The sequence below is a fragment of the Kogia breviceps genome, chromosome 6 (genome assembly GCF_026419965.1).
Source record: "Kogia breviceps isolate mKogBre1 chromosome 6, mKogBre1 haplotype 1, whole genome shotgun sequence".
Lineage (NCBI taxonomy): Eukaryota > Metazoa > Chordata > Mammalia > Artiodactyla > Physeteridae > Kogia > Kogia breviceps.
Window position 1 is genome coordinate 129,079,490 of NC_081315.1, and position 27,941 is coordinate 129,107,430.

At 35.8% G+C, this 27,941-nt stretch overlaps 1 protein-coding gene across 3 annotated transcripts in view; it reads left to right on the top strand.

The window, feature by feature from the left end:
- AFG2A (AFG2 AAA ATPase homolog A) overlaps window positions 1-27,941 on the top strand; it is a 335,245-nt gene that overhangs the window by 91,742 nt on the left and 215,562 nt on the right. For all 3 annotated transcript variants that reach the window (XM_059066777.2, XM_067036617.1, XM_059066775.2), the window contains exons 12-14: window positions 1,852-1,905; window positions 3,596-3,675; window positions 14,700-14,826. In XM_059066777.2, the coding sequence (XP_058922760.1) occupies window positions 1,852-1,905; window positions 3,596-3,675; window positions 14,700-14,826 (261 nt within the window). The remainder of the gene's footprint in view (window positions 1-1,851; window positions 1,906-3,595; window positions 3,676-14,699; window positions 14,827-27,941) is intronic.

Genomic DNA, 27,941 nt, shown 5'->3' on the forward strand with positions numbered 1-27,941 from the left:
TAAAATCTTAAGAGCTCTTCTACCATTGAAGTGCATATCAACATCTGTTTTAGCTCATCAGAGACCTTTTTGATTTATTTCTGGGTCTTGATATATTTCATATTTTTGAGAGTGGTAAATCAACTGCACACTCACCTGAAATGTTACTTTCTCTAGGAATATCCTTGACTCTAAGCAGTTGCTTTTATGTGTTTCAGTGGCACCTAAGCATCCCTCTATCCTAGTACTTGCCATGTTATATAGTATAAGAATTATCTTTGTAATAAGGTGTCTTATCTGAAGCTAACTATTGCCTGTACCAATTTGTAGCATTAGTGGACATTCTGCTAGGGTTTGCCTGTGTGCTTCAATCAATCCGATTTTTATTTAATTGGTGTATTTTGTTTCGGAAATACTCAAGCTAGTATCTAGTTATATCCCATAAATTGTTGGGACCCACAATTTGCCTGGGATAAAACATGAATCTTGTTCAAAATAATGTGTGTACATGTGTGTGCATACACACATGCATGTGCGTGCATACACACATGCATGTGCAGAGAGAGAAGCACACACATACATGTCTAATGGGTTTGGAATTGTGTGGGGAAGGGTGTCAATAGAAGCCAGATGCTGGGAAGAACAGTTAGTGAAAGCCCATAGCCGAGAAAGACATCTGGCATTTTGTACAATAAACTTCATACCAGTATCTGAAGGGAAGAGTTGTGGTTCTCAGGGCAGCATTATTATTATTATTTTATTTATTTATTTTTTAATCCCATGACTTCTTGTGATGTGATAACTAGCATGAGAAAGTAGATAGGTGTGTGATAAAAATGAAAGCCTACCATTTCATACTATACATAATATTTTAAGTACTTAAGAAAGAAAAATCTTGCTGTTCAGAAATGTTGAATGTCCAAAAAAAAAGTGTATCTTTGAATCAGTGATAGACGCTCTATTGCTGGGAGTCCAGCCTCTTTTATGAGGATTCTTCTGCTGATGGCCGGTTAGTTAAAAACTGGTAGATTTTATTACTAGATGTCCATACCTTTCATTCTTGGTACTCCTTTAAAATAGCTGGACACAGAAGGGAAAAGAGATTTCCCATCAACTGGATGAAGTGCTGAGAGGCAGATATCTGAAGGGAGATTCAGACAGAGGCTGAGTGAATAGACACTATGGAGGGTAACAAGGGTCATTGTCATTGTCACAGTGTGATACACTGACTGAGGGTTAGCTTTGTGGGTGGTCCTAAGATTTTTTGTCTGCAGGAGTTATCTCCTTTGGCTGGGATAGTGGCTGAAAAGAGCTCGTTTGGCCCTGCAGATCTGTAAAGTCAGCATCTACATGGCCAAGTCGAACGAGAGGAGGGACCTGGGGAGTAGCATTTATTTTGGAAATATTCAGGGATTGTAAGATAATGTCATTGATTACATGGTTCCCATTCCATTTTCAGGGATTATCATGGAGTCATAAAAAGAATTAGCCCTGAGGTCTTGCTTCTTGTCAGAGAGGGCTGTTGATCTAGTATTAGACTGTTCTATCTTCAATGCCTAGCACCATTCCTGATATATAGTAAAATTATGGACGGATGGGTAGACAGATGATGAATGAGATGTTAAACTATCATGTCTAGTCGCAGTCACTGTGTTGATTTGTAGTTTTTGGAATACAGAATGGCTTTAATTTTTGAGGCATAAATAACACCCAATAAAAATAAGCATGCTAGAGGAACTATTTTAATTAAAAGCTGATTTTTGTCTATTTTTTTCCTCTTTTTCTTTTATGTGTGTATTTTCTCTTCTATTGAAAGACATACATGTGTTTGGATTTATAAAGACACTGAACAGTTGTTTTCTTTTCATTCAGGGGCCTGAATTAATGAACAAATATGTTGGTGAATCTGAAAGAGCAGTTAGAGAGGTAAGAAGATTATGTCTTAAAGTGGAACTCTGCATAGGAGAACCAGGCTTCTGTCTTGTACGGTTTCCATCTTGTTTGGGGTTATAGATTTTGAAGTTTCCAAATCTAAATTCTAGTGGTATATTTTTTCTTCAGGCAAATATTATTTTTAAATGCAATTTTGGTCATCTACAATTCTTTGTTTTTGTTTTTAAACATCGTAATATTTCCAGCCTTTAGTTTTACCAAATAGTTTTTAACGAATGTCAGCGTTTCATTAAAAAAAATAAGGATACGTTTAAACTTGACAAAGAATGCATGATGTCAGAATGAGATTTAAATCCTTTAAACCAGGTAGCCCTTTAAATCAAATAAGCTTCTTAGTATATGAAAATGTCCCTGTACTCTTCTTATTTTATTTACTTTACCTTTGACTGGTGATTTAGAAAGTGCATCCTCCTCCTCTCTCTTAAATTTTACAACCAGTGCCTGATTGGCCTACTGGCTACTCCGTATTGCTAAAGCTACATAACTGGGAAGTTCATGCAAAATCAAGGCACTGAAGTGGGGGTAACTATAGCAGTTTGACCACAAGTCTCGGCTTTCCCAAGCAAAGATTGGCCTGCCTCACACAGGCACCCTGTATCCTCACAGAAGCTAAACAAGGACAAGAACACATAAATAGCAGTGGAACGGATGGTCTCCACTTACAACATATGTGGGTATCAACCAAGAGTCTTAGAGATTGGAATACTTTGGTTTGCATCTGAGAAAAAAATTTAAGTTACTTTTTCTTTCTTTTTTTTTCTTGAAATGTAGATGTTGGTTATCATATAAAACGTTAACTGATAATGATAGCACCTCATTGATTAAAATATGAAAAAGGTGGTGTTTATTAATATTAAGGTTTTGGTGACTGTTGTGTATTTTTATGGTCATCATACTTGTGTCCAGAAAATGGGGGCCTAGGTTACAGGTTACACACATTTGGATTTCTTTCTGCTTATGCTGACGTTTTCTAGCCCATTTCTACATGTTTTCCCTGTGGCTGTCTGGCCAGTCTTTGATGTTGATAGTCTGATTGACTCCAGGTCTAACCTATCTATGCTTTTCCAAGTTTTAGCTGTTTTTTCCATACAGTCTTCAGAGAAATGAGCAAAGTGTGTGACTTTTAGGTTTATGGGTATTTTATATGTTAAACTTTGGCTGATTTTATGCATTTATGATTTTTCTTTTAAATATGTGTTTATTTAGATAAATGTTCCAGGCATTATACTAAGTGCTTTGCATTCTTTTTTAATTCATTTCTTAAACTTCTGAGGCGGGTATTTTTCATAATCTCCATTTTAGAGATGTGGAAATCGTAGTTTAGAAAAGTAAAGTCACCCACTGAAGGTCACACAGCTACCAAGTGGTGAAGGTGGGATTTTAACTGAGATTGTTTGATTACTTAACCAAATTGTCTCCTACACACCTCTAAGAATATGTGTTGGTGTCTTGTCTCTGTTTGCAAGTAAGCACCGTGGAAGAAGATACTTTTACATCCATTATGAAGTGCGTATACATCTGTTACAGGTTGTATACAAAGTGATTGGGCTGGTTTACTGGTACATAATAGATTTGGTTCTAAATATAATTTTCAAACTAAAACTAGCTATGGAGTTTTCTGGAATTTGCTGATCTTTAGCTAATGTAGCACTCTTTCCACCAGATCTTCCGAAAAGCGAGAGCAGTGGCTCCTTCCATCATTTTCTTCGATGAACTTGATGCCTTAGCAGTTGAAAGGGGCAGGTAAGAAATATTTAATAGGACTGCTGTTAAATATTAGCAATTACAGTGTAAAAGAATTAAATTATTTCACGTCATCACTTTATAGTACTTTCATGTATAATTTTTTTTTAAGACTGATATGCATTTGGGGCATTTGAGCTAATTTTTATAGTTTACTATCTAAAGAGAGCCCCCTGCACTCCTATCAAAATTTGGGTTTTTATTAACATGTGATTAAAACTGTAAATAAAGTTCAGTTAAGCATAATTACGTGATAGAGTAGAACCCAATTATAATAAAAGTTGTTATTATGCAGATTTTAGTATTATCTGGATTAAGTCATGTTTCCTAAAATATAGTTACAATAGAATAAAAATTAGTATTAATACTTTTGTTTCTGAATGTCAGACAACAAAAAGGATTATTTATGATATCATATCAAACATATGTGTGTGTGTATACATATATTAAACTGTTTTCAAGTGTGATTTCTTTTTTCTCTACAAAGATTTACAGGTCTTTTAAGGAATACATGGTACAAGTACTTCATGTTGGAGAGTGTTTATTTGTGTGTTTTCTTCATAGCCCTCTGATTATATATTGACTATATGTATAATATAGAGATTATACATATAAACTAGAGATTTCGCTGATGATAATTATAGTGATGGCAGAAGGCACCTTCTAAGTCTCAGTGTTAAATTTGATAAGAGGCATACTGCTCTCTTCTTTACTGGGTAGAGCTGCCTAATCAGATGAGAGTATGAACTGTCACTAGGAAACATTAGGAGGTAGCCTGTCCTGCTCTCTACCCCACCCATTTGATATTCTGTAAATACTTACCAGTCTTGTTATTTTATGAGTTGGAGTTCATGAGTCCTTTTATTATTTCTGAAGTGAGATGGAACAAAAGGTTACAAATAGCTCAAGTTCACCTTGACTGCAAGAGAAGAAAAAGAAGCCAGAGAAGTTTACTGAAGTAGGGTGATCTGCCACATTTATGTGCCATCAGAGATGTCTGTTTTTGGAGCCTAGAAAGGGACAGGGTGGGAAACGTTAAATATGAACCAAATGGGAGGTGGAATATGTAGCAGAGTTCTCATAAAATGCCTTTGAAAGGTAATGGTGTGAGAAACCATACAAGGCACTTGGTAGAAATAACCTGTTTTTGTAGGCAATTTGGCTCAGTAGGAATTTGCAAATGTATTAAGAGATGCTAATAATTTGCAGCCTCTAGATATCATTTCCTCTAGTAGTCTTCATGATATTGTGAGCCCTTCCTCGGTGGCTCATTCAAATAAAGTACAGGTAAATTCTGTGTAGTTTCCTTTGCATAGAGAAATTTCGGTCAAGTTAGTTGACATTTCAGAAAACAAAGGTAAGGCTGAGCTACCAAATGTAATGTTAATAGTCCAAAGTAGAGAGTTTTAATTGTGCTTTAGCTACACTAAGTCTTATATAGTTTGGTTTTTATAGCCATAAGAATCTCATAGAATGATATTTTGGTTGTTTTTTCCCCATAATTGCGTGATGGGCCAACATTACCTAGAAAGTTATTGTTTTATCTAGTTAGAGTGCTGTAACCTGAAAACGAAAACAAACAGAAGCTTCACACATACATTTTTGTTCTTCAGCTATTTGAATTGGACTCAGTTTCTAGAAACTGAAAACACAGCTGTTGATAGATAGCAAAAGTATGAAATTCTGAAAATACTAAACCAACTTTATACATTGTTAAATAAATAGAAAACATAGGAAAACATAGAAAAGTTAAAAATTCCATAAGCTAGACATTTTCTGTATAATTTTGGGCTGTAGAATATTCATTGCTTTCATTTCTTCTGTTTTTCTATGATAACATTCAGATCCAACTCATATGACTAGTCCAAAAATGACAGTGCCTACGACGACTGTTTCTTCTTATCAAGATTTGGATTTCCACACTTAAGATATTTAACAGATTGAGCCATGAATTATGATATATACTAGTCTGTACTATCCTGTGCATGTTACGTCAGTTATTTTGACTACTTGAAGTTACTCAAATTAGCCATGAAACTGAGGATTGCAACCCGTACATTAAATAGAGTATAGACATACTATTTGCTTAGCTTTAGAAATATTTGTGCTTTCAGAAAGAGAGATTTTTCATGTTTATAAAAGTGTCTACTTACAACCACTATTTTCTCCTCTTCCCTGCCCCACTTAAGTTCTTTGGGACTTGAAAAATAAGTAAGCCTCATATTTACTTCTCTTTTTCTGTATGCCCATTTAAATTATGGGTGTTCTGAATAAGATTTTTTTGTCTTATTTCATATTGTGAGTTGGATGAAATGTTGTAAGATTCCCTTTGCAAAGTGCTTTAATGATCTGTAAATATTTGGGAAAATTGAAAATGCTGTTAAAGCAGCATAGCTCTGGAAAATGGATACTATGGTAGTGAGTAAAGGGAAGATATTTGAATTATACTGAGCTAATAATAATATTGGGTAACATTTATTTAGTGCTTCTTGTATTCTAGAAACTGTTTTAAGTGCTTTACAGCTGAAGAAAAAGAATTCATAAAAAGGCCCCTGCATTAATGCAAAGTAGGATATTACACAGTTGGTTCTAGTATTCTGCCCTGCCTCCCAGCTAGCTTAAATTTTTACCTTTTTCAGGGTTATAGTGGGGAGGGGAGCGCACGCTGGGCAGTAAATCATCAGTTACTCTTGTCTTAGGCAACACTTCTGTCCCCAGAAGTGAAGAAGGATAGGGTGATTCCCCATATACTGTATTCTCTTGGCCCAGTCTCCTCTGACTGAGGAAATGGCCACCAGACTAATCTAGAGATTCCTAGAACAACTTCCTCTGTCTAGGACGTTCCGGCTAGTCAGTGGATCTTGGAATCATCCTCACCAGCTGACATTAATGACTTTTCTTAGAGAGATGGCCTGATGCAACCTTTTACTAGGAATTGCGAGTTATTTTTTGTTGTTATAGGACACATAGGTCATTTGTAGCTATCTTGTAAAGTGAAAATTTGCTTGCATTTTGCATGCACCAAGAAAATTATCATAAGTAGTGCTTGTGTTCAGAGTGTTGATAGTATATGTTTGGCTAGTCGTCTTTAGGTCTCTTTCAAGCTTGAATATTGACATTGGGGGTGTGGGGGGTAGATTTCAAGAAACAAATTCAGATGCCTGCCATTTGGGATTCTTTAATGACATTTAAAAATTATACTAGAAAAACATTTTAAAATTTGAATTGGATATGAGTTGTTGGCCTATAATTTAGAAATCATGAAGAGATGATAGGGGATTTTATTTTATTGCAGGAGCTGAAAGGGAATAAATATCATTTTTGTGAAATTTTTGCTATTGAAAAATAAAATCAATGTAATAATTACCATCATGGTGGTGAGATCTCCTTAAGATAGGGGTTAGCATTCCTTTTCTGAAACAGGCCAGTTAATAAATAGTTTTTGCTTTGGGGGCCATACAGTTTCTATTGCAGCTATTCATCTCTGTTGCTACAGTGCGAAAGTAGCCATAGACAATATGTAATCAAATAAGAAACAGTTGGCTGGCCAGATTTAGACTGGCTATAAGTTCCTGACCTGTTTTAAGATATCATAAAGTCCCTTCAGTCCATGGCACTCTGACTTTGAACAGGGATAATTTGGAAAAGGGGCTTGACTTCCGAAGGGAAAAGAAAATTAATCTTTTGGCAACGTCTAATTTCAGTACTTTCTACTATAGATGAACATTTTTTCCATTGTGGTGTTGCCTATCTCTAGCAGATAATAAAGTTTTATTAAATCATTTCATTATGTTAGTGATTATACATTTGTTCTTAGACTTGGAGTTGGTTTTGATTTCCTAGGATGTCAGTTTTATGGATTTTGTTTCCTACTGCGGCTTTGAAAGTCAGCCAAGAATATTTCTCAGTCCATAAAACAGTTTCACTATGCTACTCCAGCTAGCTATCAGTGATCTGTGGAAATAAAGGGCAAAGGCAACGTCAATAATGGGAATCCAAAGAATTCCCTTCACCTAATCTTCAACATTAATTGTACCCACCAGTTTCTCTACAACAAGTAGCAAATTAGACCAATATGAGTTTCACCTCTTTTCTGTTTAAGGGCACTTGACTAGATCAATACATTTCTGAATACAAGGAAGGGATATATGTATACAAATAGCTGATTCACTTCATTGTTCAGCAGAAACTAACACAACACTGTAAAGCAGTTATACTCCAATTTTAAAAAATAATGAATTAAATAAGTTACGTGCTCCGTATTACCAACACAGAATTTTTAAACTAGAAAGACCTATATATATGTCTTATCTAATTTAACTCCCTCATTCATATATGCCAGTAATTATGAAATCCTCAAGGGAACGGTAACAATTCATCCTCTTACCTCAGATGTCCAGCACACTGCCTAGCAGAGAAGGCGTTCTCTGCTAAAACCCAGACATTTAGTTTTTGAATAAGGGAATGAAGCCTCAGAGAAACTAGAGATTAGGTTCACTCAGCTGGTTATTAGCAGAGTATGATTTCACCATGTTTTAGTGTCATTTGTGAACCAATTTTATTTTAAAATTAAACACTGAGACTGTCTTTTGGAATTTTGTCACCTGCATTACATTCATAGAAGCATCAACATCTTCATTATAAAGAATCATTCGTAAGCTTTGGAGTACATTCACCTGTCAAAGAGCTCCGAAAAGAATTAAGGAAGTGCTAAGTGATGCATTTTTCAAAAAAATTCAGTAGTTTTTGTACACACTAACTTTAAAAGTGAGTCTAGACTCATAGCAACAGTAATGAAGATCATGCTTATTAGATCAGTGACAAAACATTTTGAAAGACTATGTACTTCCTTGGTATGCTAATTAATTTTGTAGAAAGATCGCTGTGTTACCCTCTGCCAGAAGGCCATTCAATCACACTTATTTTATTGTAGGAGGATCAAACTGAGTCTTTTCTCAAGTAAGCAAGCATGCATATCACTGGGTTCCAAATCCTATGTGTCTATAGTCACAGAGCATTATAAATCAAGAGCCTGAGTCAGTATCCACCTATCCCCCACTTCCCCCCCCGCGACCCCCCCAAAAAAAGTTCATTTAGAAGATACAAAGAGAGGATAGAAAAAACAGATGAAGAGAACTTCTTTTGGTATACATCTAAGAAATCAGATCTTATTCTGGTTTTTTTTGTTTTAGAAGGTTTGCCATTTTTGAAAAAGTCATTTTTCAAGTATAAAAATATCTGAGAAAGTATAAAGGTCTCCTTATCTGGAACTTTTTGCTGTTCAGAGTAAATTGTTCCTTGAGGACCCTGAGGAGCCACATTGTCACTACATTTGAACAGCTAATGAAATGAGAAGAATTCTCATTACCAGGGCACAGCAGGCTCCTACTAATGCATCTTGTATAAACAAAGTGTCTTTTAGCAGTTTATTTATCAGGCTCACTGTTTTGCGCATAGTTATGAAGGGCTTAAGAGGAGTAGTTTTTATCTTAGAATTATGTTGGTGGCTTTCATGGAAGAACTTAAGGAAGTTTGATACTTTCTACCATGCTTTAAGTAAAGCTAAGTAGAGAACTGGCAAAGTGAATCTGCATGTATCTGCTGACCTGTGCTATCCTGGCTTCCGAAAATCTTCAACCATATATCATGTTCATGCTTTATTTCAGTAATGTTTATGTGCCAGACACTCCTTTTTCAGCTTAATTTGTTAGGATAACTTGTAAAAGGTTATAGAGATCTCTTCATTAAGCCAGGTATACTGGTGATAATTATAATGATAATGCTTATAACTGTTCTCTATTGACATTTCCTTTGTGCTAAGTATCAGTAGATCCTTTATACATTTTATTTAATTTTGAGGGTGGTATGAGTCTTTCCATGTTTGATTGAGAAAACTGAGTCTCAGAGAGGTTAAGTAATTCTTCCATAAGATTACACAAAAAAATAATGGTAAGGCTTACTAATTGAACCCAAGCTTACTGATTTTCCAAGCTCTTTCCCAAATTCAAAGCAAGCTTCCCAATGCACTAATCAATGAAGATTTTACTGGAATGATTTTAAAACCTTTATGTTGTATAATCATATATTATAATTACTATAGAACTTTAGTTTTCGTTGTCACCATTTCTAGATCTATGGTACTTAAGAAAATGACACATGTTTAGAAGCATCTTCTCTGCTTTAATTTTTAGCTTGAATAAGTTTGAACTTACATGTATTAATTTTCCTTATTTTTCTTTTGTTGGATTACGTTTATAACAATAACCTGGGGACATCCAGGATTGTTAAAAAATTCTGTTCAAAAAATTGCTTTTGGCAGAGGGTAAATTGAACTGTGAAGAATCACTTGTTTCTCTGATACTGTGTTTGAGTCAAAACTATACAAATGTAGCGAGTGTTACCTATGTTAGCTTGGAATTTTTACTGGGAAATCATGGCAAGATGGAAAAATACATACTTTTATGTCATTTTCTGTGTTAACACTTTATACAAAGCTGCAGTTATTCAGAGCACACGCAGCTTACACAGCTCTAGGACAGCATGTGAAGATAACTCATTATATATGTCTGTCTGCTTTTATAGGGTATGTTGTTAATCTAAAATAATTTATTTACTATTAGGTTCAAGCTGAATATAGATCATAATCTGACAGCATAGTTTATTGTGAAGTGGTCAGCTAGAATATTCAAGACATTATTGATTCTTGACATTCATCAAATGATTTTTGCTTTCACTTTCTGAGTTTCTTGGCATATATTTCTGAATATTACTCAGCCATAAAAAAGAATGAAATAATGCCACTTGCAGCAACATGGATGGACCTAGAGATTTATCATACTAAGTGAAGTAAGTCAGAGAAAGACAAATATCATATGATATTGCTTATATGTGGAATCTAAAAAAAAAAAAAGATACAAATGAACTTATATACAAAATAGAAATAGACCCACAGACATAGAAAATGAACTTATGGTTACCAAAGGGGAAAGGGAGGGGAGGGAGTTTGGGATTAACATATACACACTACTATATATGAAATAGATAACCAACAAGGATCTACTGTATAACACAGAGAACTATACTCAATTTTTGTAATAACCTATAAAGGAAAAGAATCTGAAAAAGAATGTTACACAGGGGCTTCCCTGGTGGCGCAGTGGTTGAGAGTCCGCCTGCCCATGCAGGGGACATGGGTTTGTGCCCCGGTCTGGGAGGACCCCACATGCCACGGAGCAGCTAGGCCCGTGAGCCATGACCACTGAGCCTGCACGTCCGGAGCCTGTGCTCCGCAACAGGAGAGGCCACAACAGTGAGAGGCCGGTGTACTAAAAAAAAAAAAAAAAAGAATGTTACACATATAAATAATATTAAATTAATATAAAATCATAAATATATAAAGCTAATCATTAAATATGTAAACATAAAATTATATAAATATATTAAACAATATAATATAGAATTGATATAATTTTATATTTCATTTTACATAACTATATTATATATAAAAATTACAATTATTTTATATTATAATTATTATTAAATTAGTGTTTATGGTATAAAATAATTATAATTATAAATAATACAAAATATATAAGTATGTATATAAAACTGAATCACTTTGGTGTATACCTGAAACTAACACAACATTGTAAATCAGTTATACATGAATTAAAAATTTTTTTAAACCCCCAAATACCCCAAAACTAGTCTTCCATGTGATTTTATTTTTCATGGATTATAACTTGCTTAAGCATTTGTTCTCTTGCTGGACTTCTTAAATATATAAAAATTGTCTCTCCTTTAAATTTTTTTTTTATTTTATAGAAGTGTCTATCAAGGAGCCAAAACTGTAATTATTGTTCCCATAGTGTTATCATCTTCAAGGTATTTGATCAGAGTATAATTCATATTCTTCCTGAACTTTAGAAAAACAGGGAAAATAAAAAATAAATATTGTATCTGTTTCCTCCTGCCCCAAACTCATTTTCCTTTAGGTGGTTACACTCACTGCTTCAAGGAAAACCAGCTCCTTCACAAGTATATAGGTTTCCTAATCATGGCAATTCATTTTAAAAGAAATTCACATTGGGCTTGTCACGATCAGGTAAAGAAAGAAAAAGCAAAATAGGACCTGGAACACTTGTATGTATTCTTAACATTTTCAGTGAGTGAATAGTATCTATGCAAACAGATGGCTTCATAAAATCGACAGTTTCTCTCATTAGGGAAGTTGATACTTAGGACTCAGAAGTGTCATGTTTGTAACTCTTTTAATTTTAACCACTGTACAGAAATCATTTTGCAAAGAAAGCTTTTTTGTTGATCACTTTAAATGTTGATCACAGACTTTTTAATCTTTAATTAGTAATAATTTTATTGGCTTTAGCATTTGAGAATCCCGAGTCCATTCTTGATGCCTTCAATTACTTTTGATGATTTTGGGAAATTCTCAGGTTGTGTTTCCTAAGATTTGGCTTCTATTTGATTCTCTCACTTCTCTCCTTATGAGACTGCAGTTATATGTTTCTTAGGCTTTCCACTGGGTTCTATATGTATTTTTACTATTTTCATTCATTTTCTACTGACCTGCCTTCCAGTTCAAGGATCCTGTGTTCTGTTGTGTTTAATCTACTATTACATTCATCTTTTTAATTCTTAATTTTAATTATTATAGTTTTTAGGTTTAGAATTTTTCTTATGGATCCCAGATCCCTGCTGAAATTCACCATTTTTAAATTTCTGTGTTTTTGTTTTTGTTTTTGTTTTTACTACAATTCAGGTGAATTTTTGTTTTTATTATCTCAGTCCCATCCCTGTCCAGATTACATGCTAATTTAACATTGTTTCAGATTCTAATCCCCTAGCATCCTTCTTCTTCTTAAGAGGAAACTAAAAGGAAGAAGGGATAAAGGCTAAATAATAGTCTAGAAAAATCTTTTCCTATTTATCTTTTTACTTGTAGGATAAAGGGTTTTGAGGAATGGGTGAATTAGGGATGTATATATTCAGTATTATGTTTTTGTTGATAACAGTGTATCTTGGGCTTAATTTTTCCATTTCTTTTGTGGACTCCATATCTAATGCTTGTTGTTGGGTTCAGTGTCTAAAGCGATTATGGTAATGGTTATTTTTCTATTTGTGAAATGTTTTACCCATTCTTAACTTTAGATTACTTTCTGTTAATAGAATGCATCAGTGTGCTTTCAGCATCTAAAAATGGCATTTAAAAAACCCCTTGATTTTTTTTTCTTACCTAAGACTTAAATTCAAACTGAAAGACTGTTGTATAGTTTTTGTTTTTGTTTCCCCTGATAAGCTCTCATGTAAAAAGTGCTTGTAATAAAGCTTATATGTGACATCCTTTCATCTTTTTTTTTTTTTTGCGGTACGCGGGCCTCTCACCATTGTGTCCTCTCCCGTTGTGGAGCACAGGCTCCGGATAGGCAGGCTCAGTGGCCATGGCTCACGGGCCCAGCCGCTCCGCGGCATGTGGGATCTTCCCGGACCGGGGCACGAACCCGTATCCCCTGCATCGGCAGGCGGACTCTCAACCACTGCGCCCCCAGGGAAGCCCCTGAGTCCGTAGAGCTTTTGCTAGCAATGTTCCTATCTAACATTTGGAAAAGTTATATTTTGAAGCGTTTTTGGAAAGATATATAATCTATTTATTCAAAATGTTCAGTCTTAAGTAGACCCACATCAGCAAATCCATGCACCTGCCAATTCGTTACTTGCAGGAATTAATGTTAACCAAGACAAATCTCAGTGGCTTCCCAGATGCTCCTTGCTTGGTACTAAACTTTTTGACATTGGGAAGGACCATTTAATAAATTGAAAGTGTAATTTATATAACAACCTGGAAGGACCAACCATTTAATTTAATTGACAGTATGATTTGTGTAACAACATCATGTATGTCTGATTAGTGTGAGTTAGAGGCTACTCTCCTTTGTGTCAAGTTTTTGAACTTGTAATGCACACTGAGATCTAAATTTTTTATTTAGAGATCCTGATTACCTTATTATTAAATATATTATGTGATGATTATACTAAGGTGTACTTGCTGTCATGGGTGCTAAGACAAAGTATGGGGTGTGTCTATCCTCTTTCCCTCTTCGCCCCCCCTCCCATTCTCAACTGCATCTGATTGAATTTATATGTTTAATATACTTACAATGCTGTTTCACTCTGTAATTGTCCACCTAGATGTTTATTATATATTTCTCAATTCTGAACAGAGCTTAGTAAATCCCAGCTAGTGCTAATGAGAATTATTATTGTGGGACCTTGATTGTGTAATATCAGTGTTTTGTTCACTATTAAGACCTGTTGAGTTTACTTCTTAAAAATCAATATTCAGTAATTTTTTGTGATCAAGGAAATGAGATTAAATTAAGGTGAAGTTTGTTCAGGAGTAGTTTTGTAATTGACCTGGTGTATGAACAAAAGGAACAAAATAAAATGGGGTTTTTTTCCCCCTATTTTTCCAGATATTTTGATGACTCCCTACCTGCTGATGTGTTTTAAAAATATTCTTAATATTTTAAAATATCAAGATAGGTCAGAAATATCCCATTTGCTATAGGTTTGTAAAGAGTTTTCTGTCTCGCATAGGCTCTGAGGTTCATGTGAGAATGAGTCTGTATCTTATTCATTTTTTTATTCCCAATTCCTGTCAGTTTATTTGCCTTGTAAAATGTAAATATTGATTAAGTTAAATAATTACGTATTTGATGAACTTTTAGAAATAATCTTATATCTTACTTCCCAGATCTTTTATATTTGACACTCTTAGCATTTCATTATTGGAGAGAAAATAATCATGGTTGTTGATGGAGGAAAAGAAATGATTTAATATAGTTAGTTCTTGGATCTAATTCAACAAATAATGAATTCTGAAGCATGCATTTTATGTTTTGAAAAAGACATAATGTTTCTTGTTATAGAATATATGATCTTTTAATAATAGTAGAGTATTTGGGGATAGATAAACAGATTTTTTAAACTGTATTTTTAAAACTCAGTTCATCAGGTGCTGGGAATGTAGCCGATCGTGTTTTGGCTCAGCTCTTGACAGAAATGGATGGCATTGAACAGTTAAAGGATGTGACAATCCTGGCAGCTACTAACCGTCCAGATAGGATAGACAAGGTAAGAAAGAAGGCAGTCTGGGCATTTTAAAATCAAGAACTGGATCGTTTGATTATGTTGGGGATTTTTGGGTTTTGTTTTTTTTTTTCTGTCAAATTACTTTCTAATCAGTTTGTCATTTAGAGGATGCTGAAAGATTAGAGTAAAGGAAATGAAGAGAACTGAGAAAAGATTTTGTTTATGTTTTATTACTTATGTTTGGTATTAATGAAACTATTTTGTAACCCCTTGAGTTTTCCCTCCCCCATTGTTGCATCAAATTCTTAGTATATTTCCCTAGAGTATTTAAGTTCTGAAATTGTTTTTGTGTTTCATCTGATTTTTGGGGGGAAGCTTTTAACATTTTCATTCATATTAAGGTAAGCTTCTGGCTATTTACTACTAGTTAGACTCAAGTTATTTTCAACAGCTTTCTAGAAGTCCTGGCCCATCAGTTGCTTTCAGAGTAATTAGAATAAAAATGACAATGGATTTTATTTCTCTTAAGAAGTTACTTAGGCTTAAATTAAGCTACATAGGTGCAAAATTAACACTTTCAAGCTATTGCTACCACTACTTTTCCCCAAGTCATATTTTAATAAATGAGTTCACTTAACTTTTAAGTGCCTAATTTATATTTAATGATCTAAACTGAGAGTAAAAATTTACTCCTAGGGCGTGAACCAGTTTCTCTTTTTTTTGTTGCTGTTATTGCCTCATGTCCATGACCTTATGAGCTCCTCCCTCCCTGTGCACATATATACAAACTTTCAGTTTTAACAATGGGATTTTGAAAGAAATCATCTTTTTGAAGATATGAAAGGAGGTTTTATGTGGGAAGGTATTTTGCCGTGTGACAAAGTCCCTTGGTCAAATGCAGGTAAGAAAGCTTTGAACCTTAATAAGTTAAATTGTGCCCTTTCTGCTGCAGTGTTTTACAAGAAGCTAGGTAAGTTATGAGCATTTGTAGGATCTGGGTTGGTGCCCAGACATCTCTGATGTCTATAAAAAAGATAGAATGGTGTCTTGACAAGAATTACAGAAAGTGCTGCAAGAGACCTTAAAGATTACCTAATCCCACCTTTTGTTTTCGATGAATCCAAGACTCATCTTTATCCAGGTAAATATACATTGTATTTTTATGACATTCGTCTCCTGGTTACTCCATGGCTAATGAGCTCTAAAATTTCTTAGGTTTTTTTCTCTACAACGTCTAATCTAATAGTGGCCTTCTTTGGTTTCTTGATATTGTATGTCTTTGATGTTAGACACATTGCTTGAAGTAGGACTTTGGGCTTATAGTAAACCTCTTGGGTTCTTCTAAATCAAGCTGTATGATTTAGCTTGTTTAGTGCTTGTATTAATTTTGTCTTGCTATGTAACAGATTACCTCGAATTTAACAGCTTCACACAATACTCGTTTATTAGTGTTTCTGTACGTAGGTCAAAATCTGGGCATGGCATGATGGAGTTGTCTGCTCAGGGACTCAACAAGATGTTGTCCAACCATTCTCATCAGGAACTGGTATTCCTCTTCTAAGCTCCCGTGATTGTGGCAGAATTCACTTCTTGTGACTGTAGACCTAAGGACTAAATTTCCTTACTAGATGTCAGCTGGGGGCCACTCTCAGCTCCTAGAGAGCCACATCTGTGGTCCCTTCCATCTTCAAAAGCAGCAGTGGAGAATCTCCATCATATTTTATCCATCTTATTCTTTAAATTTCTATTGCTAGGAAAAGCCTAGTCTCTTTTGAAGTCTCACCTGATCAAGTTAGGCCCACCGAGGAAAATCTCTCTACTTTCACGTCAGCTGGTTCAGGATCTTCATTACATTTGCAAAAGCCCTTCCCAATAGCATCTAGTCCAACATTTGATGGATTAACTGGGAGAAGGTGTGTGTCTAGCAGAGGACCAGAATCTTGTGGCTGAGCAAAATTCTTTCTACCACAGTGCTCTTCAGCTTCTTCCCCAACCCCTATGTGAGTTCTCTTCTGGGCACTAAGAACCACTTCCACCTTTCACAGAGACCAGCTTATCTTTACCAGTCATTTGATTGGCTACAAACCTATTTCTTTGAAATGTCCTTTTCTGTAGATTCTATCTTTTCTCAGATGGAGCATTTCTCTGCCTTGCCTTGTCCAGATATATCTTTCTTCAAGTTATACATATAATCTCTCTTAAAATAGAAAAGGATAAATGAATTTAAACTCCTTTATTTAAAGGATACATTTTTCATGTTCTTTATATGTATAATACATAGTAAGCCTATTATTTAATACAGTAGAATTGTTGACTTACCTCTTTTGCTCACTTTTCCCTCTGTAAGACCTAGATTGAACCCCAACTGTTGTATTTTGCAGTAAGGTGAAATTTATCCTAGGTTTTACCTATACCTGATACAAAAGACCCCAAGAAATTTTTAATATAAACCTAGAAATAATAAGTTATCTTGGGCCACTCTAAGGTTTTGGACCTTTTTTCAGCCTCATCTTAGAATACATCAAAACCCCAAAGATAATGGTAGATGACTTCCATTCTTTTGGGGATACTTTAGTCTGTGGATATCTTGGCTCTCTTGGAGAAAATGATTAACTGGATTTTGGGCAGAACTTGTCTCCGAAGGTGGGAGATTGAAGGGATGGAAGTGGTTCTTTTTTACATTTCTTTTTGCATTGTTTTTAATATGTTTCTTGCTTGCTAATAATATTTGCCTTAGAAGGCAGATGCTGTGTTTTATTATGTCAACTCATAAATGATCGTCTCCAATATCACAGTTTGAGAAATTAAAGTTTGGGAAATATCTTGCCAAAATTCTAGTCATATTTTTAATCCTTTATAAAATGTTACCTTTAATACCTTGGTTCTCAAACCACCTAATTGTCCAAAATAAGTGTTTTAAGTACCAATATTACACACTGGTAACATCTTTTGACTGATTAACCTTTGCTTCAGGAGGCTTCAGAGAGAAGTGCAAACATATACAAACACACACACACACACATATATGTGTATTTATATGTATGCTTGTATGTATATATGCATGCATCATATATATACACACATGTACCTACATTGATTAGTTTTTAAAATTAGGAATCCAACTTTTTATAACCAGCTAGTCTTGGATGAGCACATTTAAATTAAGAATATTGAAAGTGTTTGTAATTAGATACAAAGACTTAATTTTCTAGGTCAGGGGATCTAAAGGCCTTTTTATATACTATTCAAATTTTTCAAAATTTATAATGTTTAATTTGTAATAGATTAAATAATATAATTATGACTGGCAGTAAAACATAAAATTGGTAAATGGAAAAAGTATTTTTAAGTGGTAAAGCAGTGCCTTCAAGATCATCACATGATATGCTATGCTTTCAAGTACAACTTTGAATTTAGTACATTGAACCATGGTCTAAATTCTGCATATGTTCTGTAATTGTACAAAAAACACTACTTTAAATAATCAGTGATTTTTGTAAAAAATATTTTAATCATTTTCTATTTCAGGCAGAATTCCATATTCATGTGTAGTGTGAATTTTTTGTTAACTGTACTTCTGTTATTACTCAGGTGGTGTAAACTATATCAGAAGTATATTTTCTAGATTTTTTTCTCTGAACTATTATACAGCATTATTTGTGTATTGTTTAATAGCACTATAAAAAAAGTTTTCAGCACATGTGTGATTAGAGCATGGCGTTCAGACTGTGCCCTGAAAGTGCCGTTAGAAACAAAGCAGTCTTAAGAGATGATTGTTTTTTAAAAAGCAACTTCCTTTTATGAAATGAATAGACATAGTTTTCACCACCTGTCTTGTCTGGAGGGAATGACAGTAGGAAGAGAATAGGCAACAGGAGAATTAAAATAAATTTCCTGTGCTGATACTGAAAGGTAGAGATTTTGTTTCTGGCTTAAAACTGGAAAGAAAAAGGACTGTTCTAGTATGAAAGAAATAATGCATTTAGTCTAACTTTGGCTACGTTTAATTCAGGTGTTTGGCCTTGTAAAGTAGCTAGCTTACTTTACAGTCCTTTTGCCTATTAACCCACAACCTGTATGTCATGATGACCTTAAGTTAGTATATTGGGACGGAGAGAATTCTTGGACTGTCAGAGGAGTGAAATTGATATCATTATGTGACCCATATGTTGCATATTTTTAATGTCTTTTTTGGACAATATTTCAGTTTCATATAGTCTGGGGAAACGAAAGCTGGAGCTTCCTGGGGTTTCAGCAAGGGAAGTGAGACACATAGCTCAAGAATCACATTATCCTACTTCCTGCTATGTCATATTTACATGTCAAACACAATAGCTGTAATGTAGCACACTAGGCTGAGTAAAGTGATTGCTTGGGGTCTCCAGTGGTATCCTGAAGTCTCCATAGACCTTTTACCCCCGCTACCCTCCTCCTTCAGCTTATAGATAAGTGAAGAGAAGTTGCATCCTTAAGAGTCCATTTTGCATAAGAATGACAGGATATGAAGGACAGATGAAGATTAATGAGATTGTGATGTCAAGTAGTTACATTGTCTTTAGGTTGATGATGGCCTGGATTTCCACAGCATCAGGAGACTTCAGAGCAGCAAACAACTAAATTATTTTTGATGCCCAAATAATAGTTAAAAGCCTGAACTCTAGGCGTTTATATCATTCTTTGTGAGGCTATTGCTTACATGGCCTCTTTTCGAAGAGTATAGTGTTCCATCCATGGTATTTCATGCATTTGTGTTGAATATTAAGGAAGAAATGATCATGTCTTCTTATCCTAGTGTTAAACAAGCTTCAAAATTGTTTAATTTTATGAATATTTTTAAATTTATTCCCTTTGGTTACTTTTAGTACTGATGCTTGGTATATAATAGGCTCTCAATAATGATTACTATTGTAATTACTATCTCTAGCCTGAAACCTGGTTTTCTTATAATAGTAAATTTGTAAAATTTTTAAAATTCTGCTCTGAGCCATCCATGGAACAGATTGCTCGATTTTTTGTAAGTTTTGTAGAGGTCTTGAGTAATTCAGTGTTCAGAATTATTTTCTAACTTAGTATGTTTAACTCATGGAAGTTATAAACTGGCATTAATTTTCCTTCCAGTTTTTCTGGAAGATGGTTTGATGGGTTAAATATGACAATATTTTTATTTCTTAAATACTGTAAATTAAAAGTTGATTTTATTGATTGCTTTGTAACATGGAAAAAATTAGCATGTTTAGAAATTCAGCAAATGAGAAGCTAAATATATGTAGCTTCCAATTTTAAATGAATTGTGTTCCAAAAATACCTTCAGACAGGTTAAAAATGTTTGTGAATGGTTTTCCTCCCCACCCTTCCTAGTTAGAAATTAAAGGTCCCATTCATCTATTATTGCTCATCTCAGCTAAGTCAATACTAAAAAACAAGCTGCTTGATCTAAGAAACATTAAAAGTGTAAATGAATCATAATTCTTTACTTTCCTGTAAGTATTTAAGGAAGGGATGCATATTGATCTTTTATATTTATCAAATTGATGTGGAGAGTCTTAAGGTGTTAGAAGGTGAGCCACAGTGTGGTCAGACTTCGGCTACTGCTTCCAAGGTCATCTTCCAATTTCAGCTTTACCATCATTTTATAGGACTGTTAGAAGTAGTTTTATTATTGTTGCTGAGTGTTTGTGTGTTTCTTTTTTGTTTTTTAAAACGCCAAGTGTTTTCACTATATCTATTATGGTAGCAGCTGTAAGGGTTTCAGCTTCGGGAATGGGGTGATGGAATTTGGTCAGAGGTTGTATGCATATGTGGGTCATATTTCATTTAGAAGTTAAGATAAAGACTGTCTGTCCCAGGGGTCAGCAAACTATGGCCTGTGAGCCAAATCTGACCCATCCACTGTTTTTCTACATCCCATGAGCTAAGAATGGTTTTTACATACTTAAATGGTTGGAAAAAAGAGATGATTTAGTGACATGTGAAAATGATGTGAAATTCAAATTTTGGGCCTCATAAATAAAGATTTATTTGTATATAGTTACACTAATTTTTGATGTATTATCTGTGACTGCATTTGTACTACTGCAGTAGAGTAGTTACAGTAGAGACTTATGGCCTATAAGGCCTAAATTATTTACCATTTGGACCTTTGCAGAAAAAGTTTACTGACCACTGATCTATCCTTATAAGCTTTTAGCAGTTTCCTAAAGACTCTAATGTCTGTTGTTCACACATGAACCACAACATTTTTCTAAAGACTGTTTAAACATATGTATTGCATAAATTTTCTGAAGATAAATTATATATAAATCAATAATATCATGCTGAGCTTAAAAGAAACCAATAGTAGTAGGAAGGCTGTATTAACTTCTTGTTCTTTAAAATACCTTCAATCTCTTCTTGAACATTTTTTAATGCATAATCTTTTAAAGTACATTTTCTTGGACTAAATAATTATTTTTCCAAATGAATGACTTACCAAAATCCATAAATATAGAAATGAAGTTTTTTATTATATGAAAAAATAGCAAATATTTATTCATGACACCTCAGTCTTATAGTTGCATTGGTTTTTTTGCTTTTTATAATTGTGAGTTGAATGCTCTCTGTAGTGTTTCTCATCATTGAGGTTTTCAGGCTAGATATTTAAATTTTGAGAAGTTAAGAGTCTATACATTTGATAGTAAATAATATTTGGTTATGTCACCATGCAAATAGGAGTATGTTTAAATTTCTTTTAGAGAAAGAGTAATAACATTAAAAAATACATATTGTCCTTGATACACAAATTCTAAAAGAAATTAATTTTTTCAAGATTGGAGAGAACTTGGAAGGTGTGATAGTCCAGTTATCCTTCTGATGCATTGACTGTGTTATAAAATTTCTACCCCTCATTTTTCCATCCTTTGCTTACTCACCTATACTGATGGGGAACCTGTTAACTCATGAAATAGACCACTTCATCTTTGTCTCAGACTGTTAGAAAGCTCTTTATTCTACTGAACAAGCAGCTGTTTTTCTGCCTAAAGCTTCTACACACCAGCCTGATTCTACTCCAAAATGCTATAAAGAACAGTTTTTAATACCTCTTCTATGTGGTTCTTTATTTTTGAAAACTGTATTGTGTGTCTTATCTTTACATTCCATCTCACGAACCAATCTTTCCTCCTCCAGGTTTGGCATCTTGTTCTATTTCATATGATACCCTTATTCCATCTTCAGCGTTCTTACCCTTTTTTTTTTTTCCCCTGAAATGTTGTCCATTTGTTCCTTTCTCTCTGAAATTGTGGTATCCACAAATGTATATACTATAATTAATTCTTAGTGTGATCAGTACAGAGCTGACTGAGACACTTAAGGCGTTTAATCTGAATACTGTGCTTCAGCTAATGCATTCCAGGACTGTGTTAGTTTATTAGCCAGGTCAGTCACACTGTGGACTGCTATTGAATTTAAAATCATCGGGAACAAAAGAAAAACAAAACTAAAATGTCCAGGTCTTTCCTTAGGGTGTTCTGCTAAGTAGTAGCTTCACTGCCTTGGGCTTATGCTATTAATTTCATTTAAGCCTTAGAAGTTGAACTGTGGAACCCCCTGGCTCATGCCTGCTCCAGCTCCAGCCTTCCAGGCAGGGTGACCCCAACGTGATATACCCCAGAATTCCCCTAGCCTGCACCCACTCCAGCTCCAGCTGGCCTGCCAAAGATGCACAGCACATTCAATCTACACAGGGGATGCTTCCACACAAGGTGATACCTTCAAGACCAGAAGAGGTACCTATTTCACCTAATTCATAGAAACAAATAGAAAGTCGAAGCAAAATGAGGAGACAGGAATATATTCTAAAAGAAAGAAAATGATACAACCCTGGGCAGGGTTGGGGAGGGGGGTTAATGAAAGGGAGATAAGTCATTTACCTGATAAAGAGTTAAAAGTAATGGTCATAAAGATGCTCACTAACTTGGGACAAAAATGGAGGAACACAGTGAAAACTTCAACAAAGAGTTAGAAAATATAAGAAAGAACCAACCAGAGCTGAAGAATATACTAATTGAAATGAAAAATACACTGGAGGGAATCAACAACAGATTAGATAATACAGAAGAACAGATCAGTTATCTGAAATACAGAATAGTGGAAATCACTCAATCAGAACAGCAAAAAGGAAAAAGAATTTTTAAAAATGAGGATACTTTGAGAGACCTCTGGAACAACATCAAGCATACTAACATTTGCATTATAGGGTAAGAAGACATGATCATTTCTTCCTTAATAGTCAATACAAATGCATGAAATACCATGAATTGAACGCTGTACTCTTCTAACAAGCAATAGCCTAATAATATAAACTCCTAGAGTTTGGGCTTTTAACTTTTATTTGGGCATCAAAAATAATTTAGTTGTTTGCTGCTCTAAAGTCTCCTGATGCTCTGGAAATCCAGGCCATCATCCATCTAAAGATGAACAGTTTCCTAATCTGGGAAAGGAAACAGGTGTTCAGGTCCAGGAAGCACAGAGTCCCAAACAAGATAAATCCAAAGAGATCTATACAAAGATACATCGTAACTAAAATGGCAAAAGTTAATGACAGTGAACATTTTAAAGGCAGCAAGAGAAAAACAACTATAGTTGACCTTTGAACAATACAGGTTTGAGCTGCAAGGGTCCACTTACATGCAGATACTTTCTAATAGTAAATACAACAGAATTATATGGTCTGTCCTTGGTCAAATCCATGGATGTGGAGGAACCATGCATACTGAGGGCTGAGTATAAGTTATACACAAATTAACCCCCATGATGTTCAAGACTCAACATATAGTCATAAGACCACCTGCTGATTTTTCAGCAGGCACTTTGCAGGCCAGAGGGGAGTGGTGTGATATATTAAAAGTGCTGAGAGGAAAAAACTTAGAACCCAAGAATACTGTACCCAGCAAAGTTACCAAACAAGAAATGCTAAAGGGTCTTCTTTAAGCAGAAAACAAAAGGTCATAACTAGAAATAAGAAAATATATGAAAGAAAAAAATCTCACTGGTAAAAGCAAGTATATGCCAAATGCAGTGTGTCAGCCACTTAAAAAGCTAGTATGAAGGTTAAAAGAAAAAAGTAGTAAATTCAACTATAACTATAGTGAGTAGTTATCAGATACACAAAATTAAAAGCTGCAAATATGACATCAGAAACATAAAACATGGTGGGGGGGAGTTAAAATATAGTGCCTTTAGGATGAATTTGACTTACATGACTATCAGCTTCAAACAAATAGCTATATAAATAGGCTGTTATAACTGAACCTCATGGTAACCACAAATCAGAACCCTACAGTAGATAAATAAAAAATAAAGAGAAAGGAAATCAAACATTATCACACCACAAGGCAAGAGACCAAGAGACCAAGAGAAGACAGATACAGAGAAGAACTACAAAAACAACTGGAAAACAATTAAAACGTCAGTAAGTACATACAATCACTTTAAATGTAAATGGGCTAAACGCTCCAATCAAAACACATATGGTGGCTGAATTTTAAAAAAATGATGCCACCCCTATGCTGCGTACAGGAGACTCACTTCAGATCTAAAAACACACACAGACTGAAATTATAAGGTTAGAAGAAGGTATTCTGTGCAAATGGAAACAGAAAGCTGGGGTAGCAATAGATGTATCACACAAAATAGACTTTAAAACAAAGATCCTAACAAAGGACAAAGACGGGCATTACAAAGTGAAAAAGGGGTCAATTTAAGAAGAAGATACATTTGTAAATATTTATGTACCCACCATAGAAGCATCTAAATATGTACAGGAAATATTACTAGACATAAAAGGAGAAATTGATGGTAATACAATAACAGTAGGGGTCTTTAATACCCCACTTACATCAACAGATAGATCATCGAGACAGAAAAATCAATAAGGAAACAGTGGCCTTAAATGGCACATTAAATCATATTAAATTAATCGACATATACACAACATTGCATCAAAAACATCAGAATACACATTCAAGTGTGCATGGAACATTCTCCAGAATAGATCACATGTTAGACCACGAAACAAGTCTTAATAAATTTAAGGAAGGGGACCTTCAAGGTGGCGGAAGAGTAAGACATGGAGATCACCTTCGTCCCCACAAATACATCAGAAATACATCTACATGGGGAACAACTCCTACAGAACACCTACTGAGCAATGGCAGAAGACCTCACACTTCCCAAAAGGCGAGAAAATCCCCACGTACCTGGGTAGGGCAAAAGAAAAAAAAACAGAGACAAAAGAATAGGGATGGGACCTGCACCTCTGGGAGGGAGCTATGAAGGAGGAAAAGCTTCCACACGCTAGGAAGCCCCTTCACTGGCGGAGATGGGGGGTAGGTGGGAGGAAGTTTTGGAGCCACAGAGGAGAGCTCAGCAACGGCTGCAGAGGGCAAAGCAGAAAGATTCCCACACAGAGGATCAGTGCTGACCAGCACTCACCAGCCCGAGAGGCTTGTCTGCTCACCCGCCGGGGCAGGTGTGGGCTGGGAGCTGAGGCTCAGGCTTCGGAGGTCAGACCCCAGGGAGAGAACTGGGGTTAGCTGTATGAAGACAGCCTGAAGGGGGCTAGCACCACAGCTAGCCGGGAGGCAGTCCAGGAAAAAGTCTGGACCTGCCGAAGAGGCAAGAGACCATTGTTTCGGGGATGTGTGAGGAGACGAGATTCCTTCCCCGTGTGCCCACAGAAGGCAGAGCACCACCTAAGCAAGCTCCAGAGACGGGCATGAGCTGCAGCTATCAGCTCAGACCCCCAGAGACGGGCATGGAACACTAAAGGCTGCTGCTACCAAGTATCCTGTGTGCAAGCACAGGTCAGTACCCACACGCCCCTGCCCCCCACCCCCGGAGCCTGTGCAGCATGCCACTGCCAGGGTCCCGAGATCCAGGGACAACTTCCCTGGGAGAGCACACGGCACACCTCAGGCTGTTACAGTGTCATGCCAGCCTCTGCTGCTGCAGGCTCGCCCCACATCCCAATTATGATTACCATACCCCTCCTTCTCCCTGTCCTGAGAGAGCAAGAGAGCCCTAATCTAAGGAAAAAAAAAAAAAAAAAAAGAAGAAGAGAGCCCTAATCAGCCACTGCTTTAACCCCTTCCTGTCTGGGTGGGACTACATGCCTGAGGGTGACCTACACGCAGAGGCGGGACCAAATCCAAAGCTGAACCCCAGGAGCTGTGTGAACAAAGAAGAGAAAAGGAAATTTTTCTGTGCTGCCGCAGGAGCAGCAGATTAAATCTCCACAGTCAACTTGATAAACTCTGCATCTGTGGATACTTGAATAGACAACCAGTGTTCCCAAAATGGAGGCAGTGGACTTTGGGAGCAACTGTAGACTTGGGGTTTGCTGTCTATGACTGATTTGTTTCTGATTTTTTTGTTTATCTTAGTTTAGTTTTTAGTGCTTGATACCATTGGTGGATATGTTTATTGGTTTGGTTGTTCTCTTTCTTTCTTTTTAAAATTTTATTATATTTATTTTTTAATTTATTTTAACTTAAAAAAAATTTTTTTTCTTCCTTTTTGTTCTTCTGAGCTGTGTGGCTGACAGGGTCCTGGTGCTCCGTCCGGGTGTCAGACGTGAGCCTCTGAGCTGGGAGAGCCAAGTCCAGGACACTGGACCACCAAAGACCTCCCGGCCCCATGTAATATAAATCGGCAAGAGATATCCCAGAGATCTCCATCTCAACACTAAGACCCAGCACCACCCAATGTCCAGCAAGCTCCAGTGCTGGATGCACCATGCCAAACAACTAGCAAGACAGGAACACAACCCCACCCATTAGCAGAGAGGTTGCCTGAAATCATACTAAGTTCACAGACACCCCAAACGCACCACTGGACACGGCCCTGCCCACCAGAAAGACAAGATCCAGTCCCACCCACCAGAACACATGCACCAGTCCCCTCCACCAGGAAGCCTACACACGCCCCTGAACCAACTTCACCCACTGACACCAAAAACAGACGGGAACTACGAACCGGTGGCCTGCAAAAAGGAGACCCCCAACATGGTAAGTGAAACAAAACAAGAAGACAGAGAAATGCGCAGCAGATGAAGGAACAAGGTAAAAACCCACCAGACCGAACAAATGAAGAGGAAATAGGCAGTCTACCTGCAAAAGAGTTCAGAGTAATGATAGTAAATATGATCCAAAATCTTGGAAATAGAATGGAGAAAATACAAGAAACGTTTAACAAGGACTTAGAAGCACTAAAGAGCAATCAAACAAACAATGCTGAACGACACAATAAATGAAATTTAAAATTCTCTAGAAGGATTCAATAGCAGAATAACTGAGGCAGAAGAACGGATAACTGACCTGGAAGATAAAATAGTGGAAATAACTGCCACAGAGCAGAATAAAGAAAAAAGAATGGAAAGACTTGAGGACATTCTCAGAGACCTCAGGCAAAACATTAAACACACCAACATTCGAATAGTAGGGGTCCCAGAAGAAGAAGAGAAAAAGAAAGGGACTGAGAAAATATTTGAAGAGATTGTAGTTGAAAACTTCCCTAACATGGGAAAGGAAATAGTCATTCAAGTCTAGGAAGGACAGAGAATCCCATATAGGATAAATTCAAGGAGAAACATGCCAAGACACATATTAATCAAACTACCAAAAATTAAATACAAAGAAAAAATATTAAAAGCAACAAGGGAAAAGCAACAAATAACACACAAGGCAATCCCCATAAGATTAACAGCTGATCTTTCAGCAGAAACTCCCTGCAAGCCAGAAGGGAGTGGTAGGACATATTTAAAGTGATGAAAGGGAATAATGTACAACCAAGATTACTCTACTCAGCAAGGATCTCATTCAGATTTGACAGAGAAATTAGAATGTTTACAGACAAGCAAAAGTTAAGAGAATTCAGCACCACCAAACCAGCTTTACAACAAATGCTAAAAGACCTTCTCTAGGCAGGAAACACAAGAGAAGGAAAAGACCTACAAAAACAGACCCAAAAAGATTAAGAAAATGGTAATAGGAACATACATATTGATAACTGCTTTAAATGTAAATTGATTAAATGCTCCAACCAAAAGACATAGACTAGCTGAATGGATACTAAAACAAGACCCTTATATATGGTATCTACAAGAGACCCACTTCAGACCT